The 14,185-nt window shown below is 48.5% G+C and overlaps 1 protein-coding gene and 1 non-coding gene across 2 annotated transcripts; both read right to left on the bottom strand.

The window, feature by feature from the left end:
- Window positions 1-1,693, bottom strand: LOC135400785 (guanine nucleotide-binding protein subunit beta-like protein 1). Its single transcript, XM_064632700.1, has 3 exons — window positions 1,358-1,693; window positions 1,114-1,258; window positions 1-715 (listed from the first exon to the last, which is right to left on the bottom strand). The coding sequence occupies exons 1-3, from the start codon at window positions 1,487-1,489 to the stop codon at window positions 48-50; spliced, it is 945 nt and encodes a 314-aa protein (XP_064488770.1). The 5' UTR covers window positions 1,490-1,693; the 3' UTR covers window positions 1-47.
- A 219-nt stretch (window positions 1,694-1,912) lies between these two features.
- On the bottom strand, window positions 1,913-1,984 carry Trnah-gug (transfer RNA histidin (anticodon GUG)). Its single transcript has one exon. It is a non-coding gene; the product is annotated as a tRNA-His (tRNA).
- Window positions 1,985-14,185: the final 12,201 nt, after the last annotated feature.

Below are 14,185 nucleotides of genomic sequence, written 5' to 3'. Positions count from 1 at the left end.
TCTGTGAACAAAATTTTTTTTTTTATGAAAAGAAGGCAGATAACACTTCAGTCTGTGTAAACAGACCATAAGCTGACAATTCCATCCTTGGCACCAGCAGCTAGGACCCCAACACCTTCTCTACGCACTCTCTCCGCCGCAAAGTCAACGCTCTGCACAGACTCGTCGTGGAAGTTCAGCACAGCCAGTGGCTTGAGTGTCCTCCAGCTAAAAATACGAATCCTACCATCCCACCCACCGGATGCTGCTATCTTTCCATCAGAGCGAATGGCTGTTGATGCAAAGCCTTCATTCACAACAGCAACTTCCTTGCTCAGTCTGAGGTCCTGAAAGTCTTCAAATGCACACAGTGTCTTTGTAACGGAGCCACACAACCCTTTCATTCGGTGACAGTCATCAATATCCATGCACATGACTGGATGCTTGAAGCAAACAACGCTGCTGATTGGCTTTCCACTGCGGCAGTCAAATGAAATCACACTGCCATTCTCGTAGCCAGCCACGAGAAGGTTGCCGTCTCTGCACAGTCTCGTGCACATCACCATTCCTACTTTTTCGGAGCCCGACGGTTTTACAGTGATGACAACTGTACACGTGTCCAGGTTCCAAAGATTGATCGCAGTGTCGTCATCGCCGTGTGGTGATGCTAGCAAAGGGGATGATGACTTCAGTGCACTGCATTGGCAGAAACCTTTGGAGGTTGTTTGCAATGTTGCTGGACAATAAAAAAGGGCAATATATATTAGACCTTGTTGTCTTGAAGTACGTGACCTTTTTTTTTCCTTTTTTTTTTTGTGTGCACTGCGTCCATCATTTTTGTTTTACTGGTGCACTTGATTATTGGTTGTGGGGTATTGGACATCATGGCGTGGAACCTTTCTGTAATGCCCTAATGTCTACAGCACATCTATGACTGTCGCCTCTAGGCCAAAAATGTTACTGACATATGACTCTTAAAGCACCTTCAAGGTGGCTTGGTATTCATTTGGGGCATTTTGAAAGGCTTTGTGATACGATATAAGGACTTTACACCTTGACAAAGGCTGGTTAAAGGGCAGGCACGTGATTTCCCGTCCAGTGAATTATTTGTTGACATAGAAGTTTGTAACGTACCATGTTTCTGCCAGGAACCAGTGCTTTCTTTCCAGACACCAATCGTGCCATCCCTTCCCTGCGTCACTAACGCGTCAGACACGTGACCAATCCATAAAATGCCCGCTCGGTCATGATCATGAAAGAGTGTCGCCTTTTTGAATGTCTGCAATGAAGCAAGGGTGCGTAAAGGGTTATATTGCATAAGGAGTGCACCATCGCAGTTTCTATCGCATTAAAGTTGCCAACTGCTTCATTTTTATACCTCAAGATCCCAGGCGTATATTTCGCCACTTCCCGAACCAGAGTACAACTTCGACGAAAAGAAATGTACTGCAGAAACTGGACCGCTGTGGCCACGCAGCGTGTAGAAGGGATCAGGCGACTGCTTTGGCATTTTTGTGTCAATCTGATTGCTTGGAAGAGTTTACCAGGTTTACCATCTGTCCCCAGTTTACAATGCAGCTCGGCATCCAAAGGCTGTCACCCAGTGCAAAGTGAATATAACCACCCTTCTTACGCTACCTCGCGCATTCAAAGATCATTTGATCGAAAGTTTGTTATGGTGTATGCGTGCTATGCACGGCTAGCGTCCGGATCGGCTACAACATTGGCTACGGCATGCTCACTGTTGCCACCTCTCTTGCTATGAATTCGCTCGAGCAGACTGTTTGCACTTGCGTGCGCTGAAGTAAATCGGTAGGGTACGATGCATGATTCGATTTGATTTGCCCCAATGCGCTGCCTGCCTGAACAACTGGTGCCATGGTAAAATATAAAAAATGAAAAAACACAGAGGAATGAAAAAAAAAAAAGGTATTGCCGTGACCAGGATTCGAACCTGGGTTATTGCGGCCACAACGCAAGGTACTAACCACTATACGATCACGGCTGCCCGAAGGACGGTAGTTGCGTCTTTCGTGACGAAGGCTACGCCAACATAAAAAAAGACCCGACTTCGCTCGTTTTCTCCTCGTTCACTGACGGCTGCTGACGGTCTCACGTCATAAGGTGACGGGCCTGGAACAAGGAAGAGGTGACTGTTCTCCTCCCTCCTTTTATACGTCTCTAGTTATTTCGCTGGTTCTCCCGTTTTGAAACATGTCGACGAGAGCGAGCCGTCTTTCTCAGGGTCCATTCGCACATGCGTTTCTAGAGGTGGTGCCGCCCGCTCTGAGACCGCGAAGCAGCGGGGCTTGAGACCGGTGGTGCTACAGCTGCACTCCATTGCCGGGGGCTTGTGATGTGCGGGACTATTGAAACCATGACCGATACGTTCGATAGACACCATCCAATGAACCGGAATTTCGATAGTATATTCGTGATAGTTTTTGGGACTATATCGATACATATAGGTAGGTATACACAATTGTTGTAGATTCACTGAGCTTCACCACGCTTGAGCCAAGGCAAATTAGGCAATCCAGCACGCCTTCTGATTTCGCGTTTCCCTCCCCCGCAAATTATAGTTTATTCAACCCGAATTTAAAATTTTAATATTTTTCTTTTGAAACCCAAATTTTCTGAGTTCGCGTTTAGCTCCTGCAAACTATCACTAGTTTATAGTTACTCGCAATTGAAAAGTAGTGAACATATTTTCATCAGAGACAGAGTTGTCCTCGGGTATAATTCGGGTAAGAAATTAAGAAGGAAAGAAAACATGAAATTCATGGGATATCGGCATCTTATACATTGCACGGCTGTACGTAGACATTTCTGACTTTAAATTAGTGAAACAGAACACCATGTATAATTAATTGTCACAAACCCGTATTACTACGAAACTATATAAACTAGCTCGACAGCGTATGCGGCTGCTCTGAACCACATGCATAGCGCACAAGAGTCAACGAAATCTCTTTTTCTGTGCTTGGTTGATTTAAGCAATATACAGGTTCCCGTCCGTTTTTCGGAATTAAGCAGCTGCTCTGTTTTATGTAATCAGTTTTTTTTTTTTTTTCATGCTAACGGTCCAAAACTATTCCAACAATTTCAATACTGTGTATCTAAATAAGGTTTTTGTTTAGATTGATAATACAACTAGGACTTGTAACTTCTACATTTTTACAGCAAGCGGTTTTGGACTGTGTCGAGCTTACTATCGATTGTTCTGAGCAGAACTATATTGATAGTCAAATGAGTGGTCGTGTCAATCATCGATAGTACTATCGATAGTGTTTGGATCGCCCATCACTACCGGGGGCGACGCATACCTAGGCCCGCTCTGTGGGCTGGAGAGCGGAGCAGCGTCACGTTATGGAATATGGAGCAGATTATATCGTCCCCACGCAAGCGTGATTTTAAAATCCTACTTGAACAGGATGCATACCCACGATGGGGACCATGAAGAGATATGAAAAAACCTCTGCAAGCATATGTAATGCATTCCTAGTCGCTAATCCATTCACCATGTGGAGTATCAATCATACCTTGGTTAGAATAACGGAGATATCTACTAAAAAGCATGGCCAAAAAAGGCGACTGCTTCAACGCCACCGCTGCCGCCACGACGAAGAAACTGGCTGTGATGTCAAAAGCTTCATCACAGCGGGAAAAGCAATATTGGCGAAACACTGGGCCGACGTCTGCTTCCAAACTAAAAGTTGTCGGGCCCAGCTTGCAAAAAAAGCTTGGGCCAAGGTTGGGGATTGACAATGGCCTCACTCAGGCCGACTTAGCCGGCACAAGCTCGGGCCAATGTAGAGGGCCGACCTGGCAGATGTAAGGCCGATGTCTGGCCAATAAGGAACCAAGCTTGGGTACTGATTGGGTAAACGTGAGCCCTACAATGGCCCATGGAACAACACCTGTACATGGGCCAACCACGGCCCGTTGGAAAAAAAAAAAAATGCATGGCTCAACTATTAAGCAGCGCACCGCACCATGCAGCTTTGGCTGCCCCCCAAGGAGAAAAACAACGTCGACGTGTGCTTCCGACCTAAAAGTCGTTGGGCCGTCCTTGCAAAAAAAGGTTAGGCCAAGCTTGGCAATAGCTAGGCTGGCCTACTCGGCCTTGGTTGGTGCATTATCGGCCAACAAGCTTGTTTCTTGATACGGATCTGTACCCTGGACGACGGCTTGCCAAACCTCGCTCTGCCTATCACTATGCAACATCCCAATTGAAATTGGCCGACGGCCGACTCTCGGCAGAAAGTCGGGGACCAGTTGGCAGCCAACTAAGTCGGCCAGCCAGTCATGTTCTAACGTCTGGCCAACGTTAATTGCCAACTACGTCGGCGAGGACTTGGCCAATGACGTTGGGCCAACAGCCCGTGCCGACGGGACACCACCGTAGCTTGCCGTCAGCTTGTCGACGCTTGTCGACGTCGGTTACCGAACTCATCTTCACGTAGTACCAAGGTAAGTGGCCAATGATGTCTCTTTATGACGATTTCAATCAGTTCTCGGGGGTGCACATATTACCTAAGATTGAGACAGTCACGTAGACTCTGTTGTAGTTGTTGAAACTGTCACAGAAGAGCCATATACGCCATATGAAAAAAGAGAAAGGGTCCTCTAATGTCCTCTATATGTTGCATTGTGATAGGCAGAGCGAAGTTTGGCAAGCCGTCGGCCAGGGCAGATCTGTAGCAAGAAACGAGCTCGTTGGCCAAGCCCGCCTCGGTTGGCCAGCCAAGCTCTTGCCAAGCTTGGTTCAATCTCGGTATGTTGCCTCGGGGAGAGTGAACGGGGCATGGTGTAGCACTGCATAATTTCAACTTTCGATTGGCCAAGTGATTGTCTCAAACCAAAAGCAGTAAGAAACAGATACAATATCTTCAAGGTGAGCTAATACAACAAGCAATTCCTCATTTCAGTGTTGTTTGTGTACGCATCAAATTAAACTTAGACACCTCACCCTTCATTTTGACTCACACGCGAGCAGGACTCTCGAATTTGTGGAAGCTCGCAAGAAAAAGCTATGTATAGTATCTGCTGTTCTTCCTCGGGAAAGAAATATACTGACCTGTTTGATTCTAGTGATCCAGGGCATATTACGAGCTTTTATGATTCTCCCCTTACGCTGTTACCCTACCCCGCGAGAGAATTGAGTGAGTTGGGTCATGCATTTTTTTGAAACGGGCCGTGGTTGGCCCATGCACAGGTGTTGTTTCATGGGCCATTCTAGGGCCCACGTTTACCCAATCAGTACCCAAGCTTGGTTCCTTATTGGCCAGACATCGGCCCTACATCTGTCAGGTCGGCGCTGTACATTTGCCCGAGCTTGTGCCGGCTAAGTCGGCCTGAGTGAGACCATTGTCAATCCCCAACCTTGGCCCAAGCTTTTTTTGCAAGCTGGGCCCGACAACTTTTAGTTTGGAAGCAGACGTCGGCCCAGTGTTTCGCCAATATTGCTTTTCCCGCTGTGAAGTAGCGTTGTCATGCAAAATTTCTCACTGGGCCGTGATGGGGCCATATATGGGTCAGCGTTGGCCAGGTTGGCCAGAAAGGTTGGCCCTATGTTGGTGGCCAATGGATGGCCAGTCTCAGGCAATTGTTATTCCCCAAGTTCGGCCCAACCATGTTGTCTTAGCTTGGGCCAAGGTTGGCTTAGTTGGCCAACTCCTCTCAGCCGACCTTGGGCCAAGCACGTTTTTCCACTTGGGATTGGCGAACGTTGGCTGGCCGAAAGAGTCGTTGGCCAACTGTCATCCGACTTTTTGCAAACCGTCAAAGCGTCTTTTCCTTCGTTTTGTTTCGAGTACCAGCTGGATTGTTTTCGGGTTTGTTTGCAGCGTAGGGCCGACATTGCCCCGTCGTTATTATGCCGAACTCTCAATAGCACGCGCGCAACACGTCGCACAACGTTCTCGGCCCACCGTCCTTCACCAACCACCACAGTGAGCGACTTCAGACCGACGTTGGTTCAAGGTGCAGTGACCGACTTTGTCGCTTGCCGACCAAAAACCGACCACTGGCCGATGGTTGGCAATCGGCAATTTCCACTTGGGATGCAACCTTGGGGTGAGCAAAGGATGTAAGTGAAGTCGGTCAGTTATCATCACCATTAGTTATAGTTATATATACTACTATCATGACTATTAGCTATAGTCACTGTAATCGCCTTATCTACCCTTCCATCGGAGCCTCCCGAAGCCGCACTTTGGCTGTATCTGGCTCCTCAACGAATTTGCGCGGCCCGTCGCTGGGTTGGTTCGCCATGGATGAATCCGAAGATCTTCCCGTCAACTTGACCAAGTCGACCAGTATTTCTTCACTGGACGGAGAAGGTAGGCCTCTCTCTGAACGCCGAAAACGCAGTATAGTAGAAGAAGATAACCACACAGTTGCATCTAGCAACGCCTCGCGTAACAACAGTCCTGACCGTGAAATCGTTCTTCACAGCCATGAATACTTCGATGACGACACTCCCTATACACTGTTGTTTCATACAAAAACAACAGAAAGATGGGAATTCTCATCACCTTCCGGCCGAATCGCTCATGCAAGCCAACCCAAATGAGCTCGCACGCGTAATCCTCGCCACCACCCAGGAACGAATCAAGAGCCATCGCATTGGTAGGGACAGCAGTTTGACTGTCACTGTAGGCTCTCAACAAGCTGCAAACTCTCTGCTCAAGTTGTTCACTCTCAGAGGTATTTCACCCCCTTAGGGGTATCGTAGGGGTATCCTACCTACATTACAATCTCGGGAGAGCACAAACAATATTCAGAGGAGCAAATCCTTTCCTGCCTTGCCGCGGCTGGCGTCACGGCTGTTCGTCGTCAGTACATAATACGGCGCCTAGAAGACGGGTCTGTGGGAAAGCTGCCCACAGAGTGAGTTGTTCTATCAAGCTTCCTGACTCTGTCGATGTCGGATTTAACAGTCACGAGGTCATCGAACACTTTGACACCCAGTGCTTTAAATGCCAACGTTTTGGCCACGTGGTCCAATACTGCCGGGGTTCTACTCGCTGTTGCATCTGTTCCGGTCCCCATGATCGCAAGGATTGCACCACTCAGAGAGAACAGAGATGTGCTAATTGTTCAGGTAACCACACAGCAGCCTTCTCCGGGTGCCCAAGGCGACTAGCCGTTCTCGACGTCGTCAAATCGACAGCCCTCTCAGGCAGGCCAAAAGCTTCAGGCATCGGCTTTTACTAAGCCGAGTCAGGTACCATTGACCTCCTCCAAGTCATCCTACACGCAAGCACATGCGACTCCAAGCACATCACATGTTGTGGCTTCACCTCCCATAATGTCAGTCTGGAATGCTCCCACAAGAACTCCCAAGCCCAACACTGCGCAGGTCACTGCCGCCGGCATCCTTCTGGTTCACATTATTCCATTTCTCTTCGCTGCACTTCGGGCTGTCGTCAAGGCTCTGTCCAACGCTGACTCCATCCCTGAAGTTCAAAAAGTTCTCGCTATCGAGTCCGTCATCTTAAGTCATCTTCCCGACTTTCAACATGAGCTGTGAGGCTATGTGCCGGATTCTCCTCGCCCTCCTTCTTGCAAACCTCATCGCAAGCAGCAACTCATCTCCAATGAATGTCTTCAACCCTTACGCACCCTCACTTACTTCTGTGGAATGCTACAAGCCTTGCTAACAAACTTCATGACATCCGTGCTGAGGTTTGGATAAACTTTCGACGCTCTGCTAATTTCCCAAGCAACAAACAAAGGTTGGGCCAAGCTATAGGCTATAGCTAGGCTGGCCTACCTGGTCTTGCTTGGTCCATCATCGGCCAACAAGCTTGTTTCTTGATACGGATCTGTACCTTGGCCAACAATTTGCCAAGTATTGGCCAGCCTACGTTGTGTCAAGCTTGTGCCAAGATACAGACCAAAACATTCCTGCGGCGTCCCTCATTTTCAGACTCAATTGTCTCGCGGCGTAAGGTAACGATATATCATTAACGATCGTTTCCTGAGGAAACGATCGTTTCCTGAGGAAAAACACATATCCACAAATTCGAGAGACCTGTTCGCGGGTGTGTAAAAATGAAGGGTGAGGCGTGTCTAAGTTTAATTTGGCGCATACACAAACGACACTGAAATGATGAATTGCTTGTCGTATTAACTCACCATGAAGGTAATGCTTCTGTTTCTTACTGCTTTAGTTTTGAGAAGTTCCCTTGGTCCATCGAAAGTCGAACTTATGCAGCGCTAGACCATTCTACGTTTCCCTCTCGCCCAGGCGAGATTAATCAAAGCTTTGGCAAGTGCTTGGCCAACGAGCTCGTTTCTTGATACGGATCTGTACCCTGGCCGACGGCTTTTCAATCCTCGCTCTGCCTATCACTATGCAACGCTGTGCCAACGTTGGATGGCCGAAAGAGTCGTTGGCCAACTGTCATTCGACCTTTTGCCAACCGTCGGCCATCGGCCACTGCTTGCTTGGGTTCTGAAAGCCTTGTTGATGCTCATTTCCGCCTCTCCAACTACATCGGCTACCACTCTGCCACATCTCGTCCTGATGGCCGCACACGGGCCACCATCTTTGTTCATAAGAACGTCAATTACACCCCAATCGACCTGTCGTCTGCTCTTCTACTGCTGAATTTGTCGCCTGCAAAGTCCAAGTAGCACGGAAAGTCACCACCATAGTCTCCTTTTATCGATCTGGCAACCAGCAATTCTGCACGAATACTTTCTCCAGTCTTCTACAATCCTGTCCTGGCCCTATCATCATCGGAGGAGACCTAAATGCAAAGCACAGTCTCTGTGACAATGCCGCCGACTGTCACGATGGAAACAGCTTTGTTACTTGGTTAAATTCTACCAACCTGGCGATCCGAAATGATGGAAGCCGTACCCTCTTCAGAGCTCAAAATTACCACAGTGCTCTAGATATCATACTAGTGTCTCCCGGCTTTCCTCTCCTGTGGAAGATTCAACCTGACCCCTGGGGCTCTGATCACTTTCCTAACTTCATCTTCCCCACACACAAGGCGTCTGTCACTCGCCGGACCTACTCGATGACAAATGTTCCGGACCCTTACCAACTCCGCGGGCAATTCTGCCAACATCATATAGTTTTAATCAAGGGCAGATCTAGAGGGGGGGTTCAGGATGTCCAGATCCCCTCCTCAATTTCTCTCTTCACATAGCGTTTAATTGACCCAGATCGTGGAATTACCAAGCTGGCCAAGGCTGCACCCCCCTCTCAGAAAAATCCTGGATCCGCTCCTGGATGTAATCCTCAAAGCATCTGAAAGCTCAACGACGACTATTGCATTATCCCCTCTGCAGCCTCGGCCGGACCTCAAGTTTCTCGCAGCCAGACGTCGCGTCTTCCGTAGAGCACAACGCACCGGCTCCACTGCTGACTGGGTTCAATACAAGAAGTCCGCCAGTTTTCGTCGTCACTCTTCGCATCTCAGGGGTGCACAATGGCATCGCTTCACTGCCTCACTCCCCCCCCCCCTCCCCGTCTTACCTCGGATGTCTGGAATATCGTCCGCTCACTTGACGGCTCTTCATCGCCCAGAAGACCTCTTGCTCGTCTAGCTTTGGCCTTAAACTGCAGCCTAGAGGACGTTACCAATAATTTCGCCGACTCGATTTCAACTCTGCCAGCCCTTTCGGCTTTCCTTCCCAGTAAACACTACCTGCTCACCTCCCGTTACATCAGGTCCTGAAGATGACAACTTCACGTTAGCCGAATTAGGAGACGCTCTCGAGAAATGTAAACCCGGTAAATCACGTGGGCCCGATGGAGTCAGCTATCAGATGCTAAAAAACCTGGATCAACCTGCTCTCCTTGTGCTTCTGGGTCTATACAATTCTGTCTGGAACTCTGGTTGCTTACTCTGGTTGGTTGATTGGAAGTACGGAACGTGGCAAGCAAGTGGCCCCAAGCGTGGCAAACATACAATGGATCTCTTAAAATTCCGGCCAATAACGCTTACATCCTATGTCTGCAAGGTCGTGAAAAGAATGGTTAAGCAGATGCTAACCTGGGCGCTTGAATCTAGGAATCTCGTACCAGACCATATGTGCGCCTGTCGTCACCACCGGGGAGCGTCTGATGCCCTCATCCAGCTTTCAGCCTGTCTCCAACAGGCTGTCTCCAAGGGCATCACTACCCTCGTCAACTTTGTGGATGTCAAACAAGCTTTTGATTCTATTACTCACGAAGCCATCATTCTCCCTCTGAAGCAGGCAAAGATCACGGGGAAGCTCGGCAATTTTATAGGGGACTACCTCTGCAACAGAATAGTTGTTGTCTCTATTGAGGGTCACTCCAGTTCCGCCAGACTTCTAACAAGAGGTGTTCATCAAGGTGGTGTTTTGTCCCCTATTCTTTTCAATGTCGCCTTATCGGATATACACCTCGGAGCTCCCTCTACAAGATATCCCGGCAAGCATCTCATTTACGCCGATGACATATGCGTTCTGCTTCAAGGCAAATTCAAGAACCATCTTCAAATGTCAGATCAATCCACTCTAGACCATCTAGTTCAAACACTTGCTGCCAAGGGCCTTCAACCCCCCCCCCCCTGCCAAAACCGGCTCTCTCGTCTGTGAACCTCCATGAGTACACATCCCGAACAATTTCCCTGCGCTCACCCTTGATGGTACACCTATCCCAAGAGTGAACAAAGCCCGCTATCTGGGTGTTACATTTGACACAAGGCTTTCATGGACTCGTCAAGTTGAAAACTCGGTAGTAAGCAGCCAACGCCTTTTAAACGTTTTGAAGTTTCTTTGTGGAAAATCTTGGGGTAACCATCCAAGGTCAATGTCCACCTTATACCGAGCCCTCGTCCTTAGCCGACTCAGTTATTCCCTCCCCATCATCAATTCGTCGCCCTCTGGCTGGCAGCGTCTGGAAAGGCTACACAGGGCTGGTGTACGTATCGCACTCGAACTACCAAGCTCGTCGGACGTCCAGGGGACCCTTCTGGAAGCGGGTTAATGGCCCCTCAGCTTACATGCCGAGAAAGGGGTCTTTACTATCGTCTCAAGGCTTCAACAAGCCTCCTCTGGCATATCCGTTATTGAACTGAGCAAGTGTTTTAATACCTCTGTCGGAAAACTCTGCAGGTCTTTCATGAGGAAGCACAACAAAAAATTCGCCTGCATAAACAGACCCAGCTCACCGCTTTGGAGGGACTATGTCCCCATTACCTACCCCACTATACGTGGACTTCAAGGAATAAAGCACTGTTCTGCAGTCGTAGCCCGCAGTAAAGCCCTCGATCACATTGAAGCTAACTTTCGCAGTCACCTTCATATTTATACTCATGGTTCACTTATCACTGGATCACCTTCTTCTGCCTACTTCATCCCCTTCCTCTAACACGCAGTGGTCTATCAAGCTTGTACGGCCTTGTATCTCCTCACCCACTGCAGAGCTCTGCGCCATTCTACACGCTACCATCGCTGCTATACTCCGTCGAAGTCTAAGGAAGTCGTCGTTCTAACCGACTCTGCTGCTGCCATCTTTAAACTATCTGACATGGAAAATAAATCCACCTTGGTCAGGTGCTCACGATGTGCCCTCTGTCTTGCTGGGGAAAATGGAACCAGAGTTACTCTTCAGTGGATACCCTCTCATGTTGGTCTGCCTGGAAATGAGGCGACCGACAAACTGGCAAAAGAAGCGCACCCTCACTGCACCAGCTCATTCCCTCTCGCTCCTGACGAATATCCCAGGCCAACTGCAACCGTCCTTGTGACTGCCTCAAGCTCATCCTCCCGACGGGCGATATCCCATGCCCGAACCCTGTTGTCCTCCAGATCCTGCAACAGGGCCACTGCCACTGTTCTTCACAGGCTCCGGACTGGTTTTGCCTTTACATGCAGCTGGCTTCATCGACGCAAGCTCTCCCATACTCCTGGTGGTGGTGGTGGTGGTGAAGGGGCTTGCCGTTGTCGGCCTCACGTATGTGGGCAACGTCACGACTGACGCCCTGGGGAAATGTGCGTCCTGGGCCGACTTCTAGGGGAACTGTGCCGACATATGTCTGAAAGCGTCTGAGGAAAACCCAGGAGTATACTCCCATACTCCTGCCTGCCGCCACTGTCCTGCAATCCACGAATCTCTGCAACACATCTTCTTTGAATGCTCCACCTACAATGAAGCAAGCTCTTGCCCCAAGGACACCCCATGCCTGCGTGCACTTCAGAGCTACTACTGGTGATTCGACGTCCGCTGACAGACACAAGCGGACGGCGACTATAATCCCATTTTTTGAGGGACACCAATCTCATTCTGCGCCTCTAGTATAGGCGGCACCGGGCCCTTCTCCCAATCCACCTTTTTTTATCTATTTTTTCTTTATATATTTTCTGTGCGTGTGTTTTTCATTCTTCTTCTTCTTCCGCGTTTAGTCGTGACCTCGGCGAGCAGTTTTCACCATCACCACCACCAAGTGAAGTCAGTCCGCTTGCAGGGGGTGCGTCGGCCGACCGCTCGACGCTTTTCTTTTCCTTATTTATTTGCTTTATTTTTTTCGCATGAACTGCGTCCGCGTTGAATGCCATATAGCAAAAATTGGCCTCCTTGCGAGTCGTTCTCCACTGATAACTTTTTTTGGGAATCTCTTCATGGACCCTTTAATTCGAGCCGTTTCTTTCACCGCCTTTATATCTAACTCCGCAAATGGAAAAAAAAAAAAAAAACGACGAAAGGTTAGCCTTGCCCTCATGGTGGCGTCTGAAGTGAAAAATCGCTGGTCGTCTTTTGGGGCCCAAATCTGCATTTTAATAAAAACGGAGATCCTACTTGAGTATATGCATCCGTGAAGGGATCATAAAGCGACCTTTTCTAGTTTTCACGTTGTCGACAGATGGGATGTTACCGAAATTATGTGAAACTAAAACATCTTGGGATGCGTCACGACGAGCGTCGGCAAGACTGTCGTGCGGAGAATCTCGACCCTTGCTTGCTTGATAGGTGTTAAGAGGTGGGGCCATAAACGAGCCACATAAATGGCTTGCTACGCTTTAAAATCTTGACCCTGACACAGCTGACGATATCGCCATCCACCGAACACAGTACGTCCCGGATTGGCCAACGCTCCCTGGTGCGGGCGGCGTGCAAGCACCAGGAACACGCGTGCAGATGGCAGATGTCAAGAAGCAAGAGTGAGGAACACAAGAGGAAGGAGGAACGCAGAGGAAAGATGACTTCAACAGCGCGTGGGTAATCGGGGAAAAGATTGTGGTGTACGAGCTTATCGAAGTGTTTTCCGCAAAAATACGTTATGGTGTGTTTGGGAAATTTCATAGTCCCTTAAATTACAGCTTGACTTGACCGCGTAATTTTTTCCCCTGCATACTGCAAAAAGAAAGAGAGAAATGAAAAGAAAAGGAAATATGTACCACTTGGTGTTCCTTCAGAGTGCAAAGATTTGGCCATTCTTTCTTTGTTTCTTTTTTTCAATGAAGACAAAAAAAAAACGAACGAAGGAAAAACGGCTTTGTCATTCATGCATGGTGTGAAAACCCCGAGACTAGGGAACACGAAGAGACAGACACAAACACGAAGTCTTCACCAGCTCGCTTGCTTCCTAGCAATTTTTTCTTTGTCATTCATGTTTGAATCTGCCACTCCGAATGCCTCTATGCCAATAGTGCCTCTGGTGGGAGAGGCTCGATAAACAAGGGGCCTTCCTTCGGCAGGTCCTCATTTATAAGTAGGCGTCAATAAGAGATGCTCTTTCATGAGCGTCCTCTACCGCGATCAGGCACCTGGACTTTGGTATTCTTTACCAAATGAAGCCTGTTTGGGCTCAAGTTTCCCCGATTTTAAACCTTTATTGAACTCCTGACGTTTCACCTAACTTTTCAGATTCTGAAATGCGACTGATTCGGACCCGCATCACAGTCATCTACTTTCACCAGTCACAGTCATCCTCATTTTCTTGTAGTGATATGGTAGTGATATATGGTTGTCACCTGTAGTCGAGAAGGCATCCATCATTGGACGTCCGACCTCCTCCTTGTTGGGTGCCTCTGGCTCTCAACTGTAGGTTGATTGTTGTTCTTTGCCAATAAAGTTTACCGTTTGACATTTCACGTCCTCTTTGGTCGAAGGTACATGGAGCTGCAGTGTCATACGTAGCATTTCGTAACCCGAGTTTCATGTAATACAAGCGAGACCTTTCAAAAAGGCATTGAAACACACATCGAGATA

Source organism: Ornithodoros turicata, chromosome 7 (assembly GCF_037126465.1).
Source record: "Ornithodoros turicata isolate Travis chromosome 7, ASM3712646v1, whole genome shotgun sequence".
NCBI classification, from domain to species: domain Eukaryota; kingdom Metazoa; phylum Arthropoda; class Arachnida; order Ixodida; family Argasidae; genus Ornithodoros; species Ornithodoros turicata.
The sequence above is the reverse complement of the archived record's forward strand: the minus strand, read 5'-3'. Positions and strand labels throughout refer to the sequence as shown.

Excerpts from the sequence above, each read along its gene's own strand:
- LOC135400785 (XM_064632700.1), bottom strand. The coding sequence starts at position 1,489 with ATGCCAAAGCAGTCGCCTGATCCCTTCTACACGCTGCGTGGCCACAGC. Across the intron at positions 1,259-1,357 it reads TATACGCCTGGGATCTTGAG|ACATTCAAAAAGGCGACACT; the intron begins GTATAAAAATGA and ends GCTTCATTGCAG. Across the intron at positions 716-1,113 it reads TGGTTCCTGGCAGAAACATG|CAACATTGCAAACAACCTCC; the intron begins GTACGTTACAAA and ends TTTATTGTCCAG.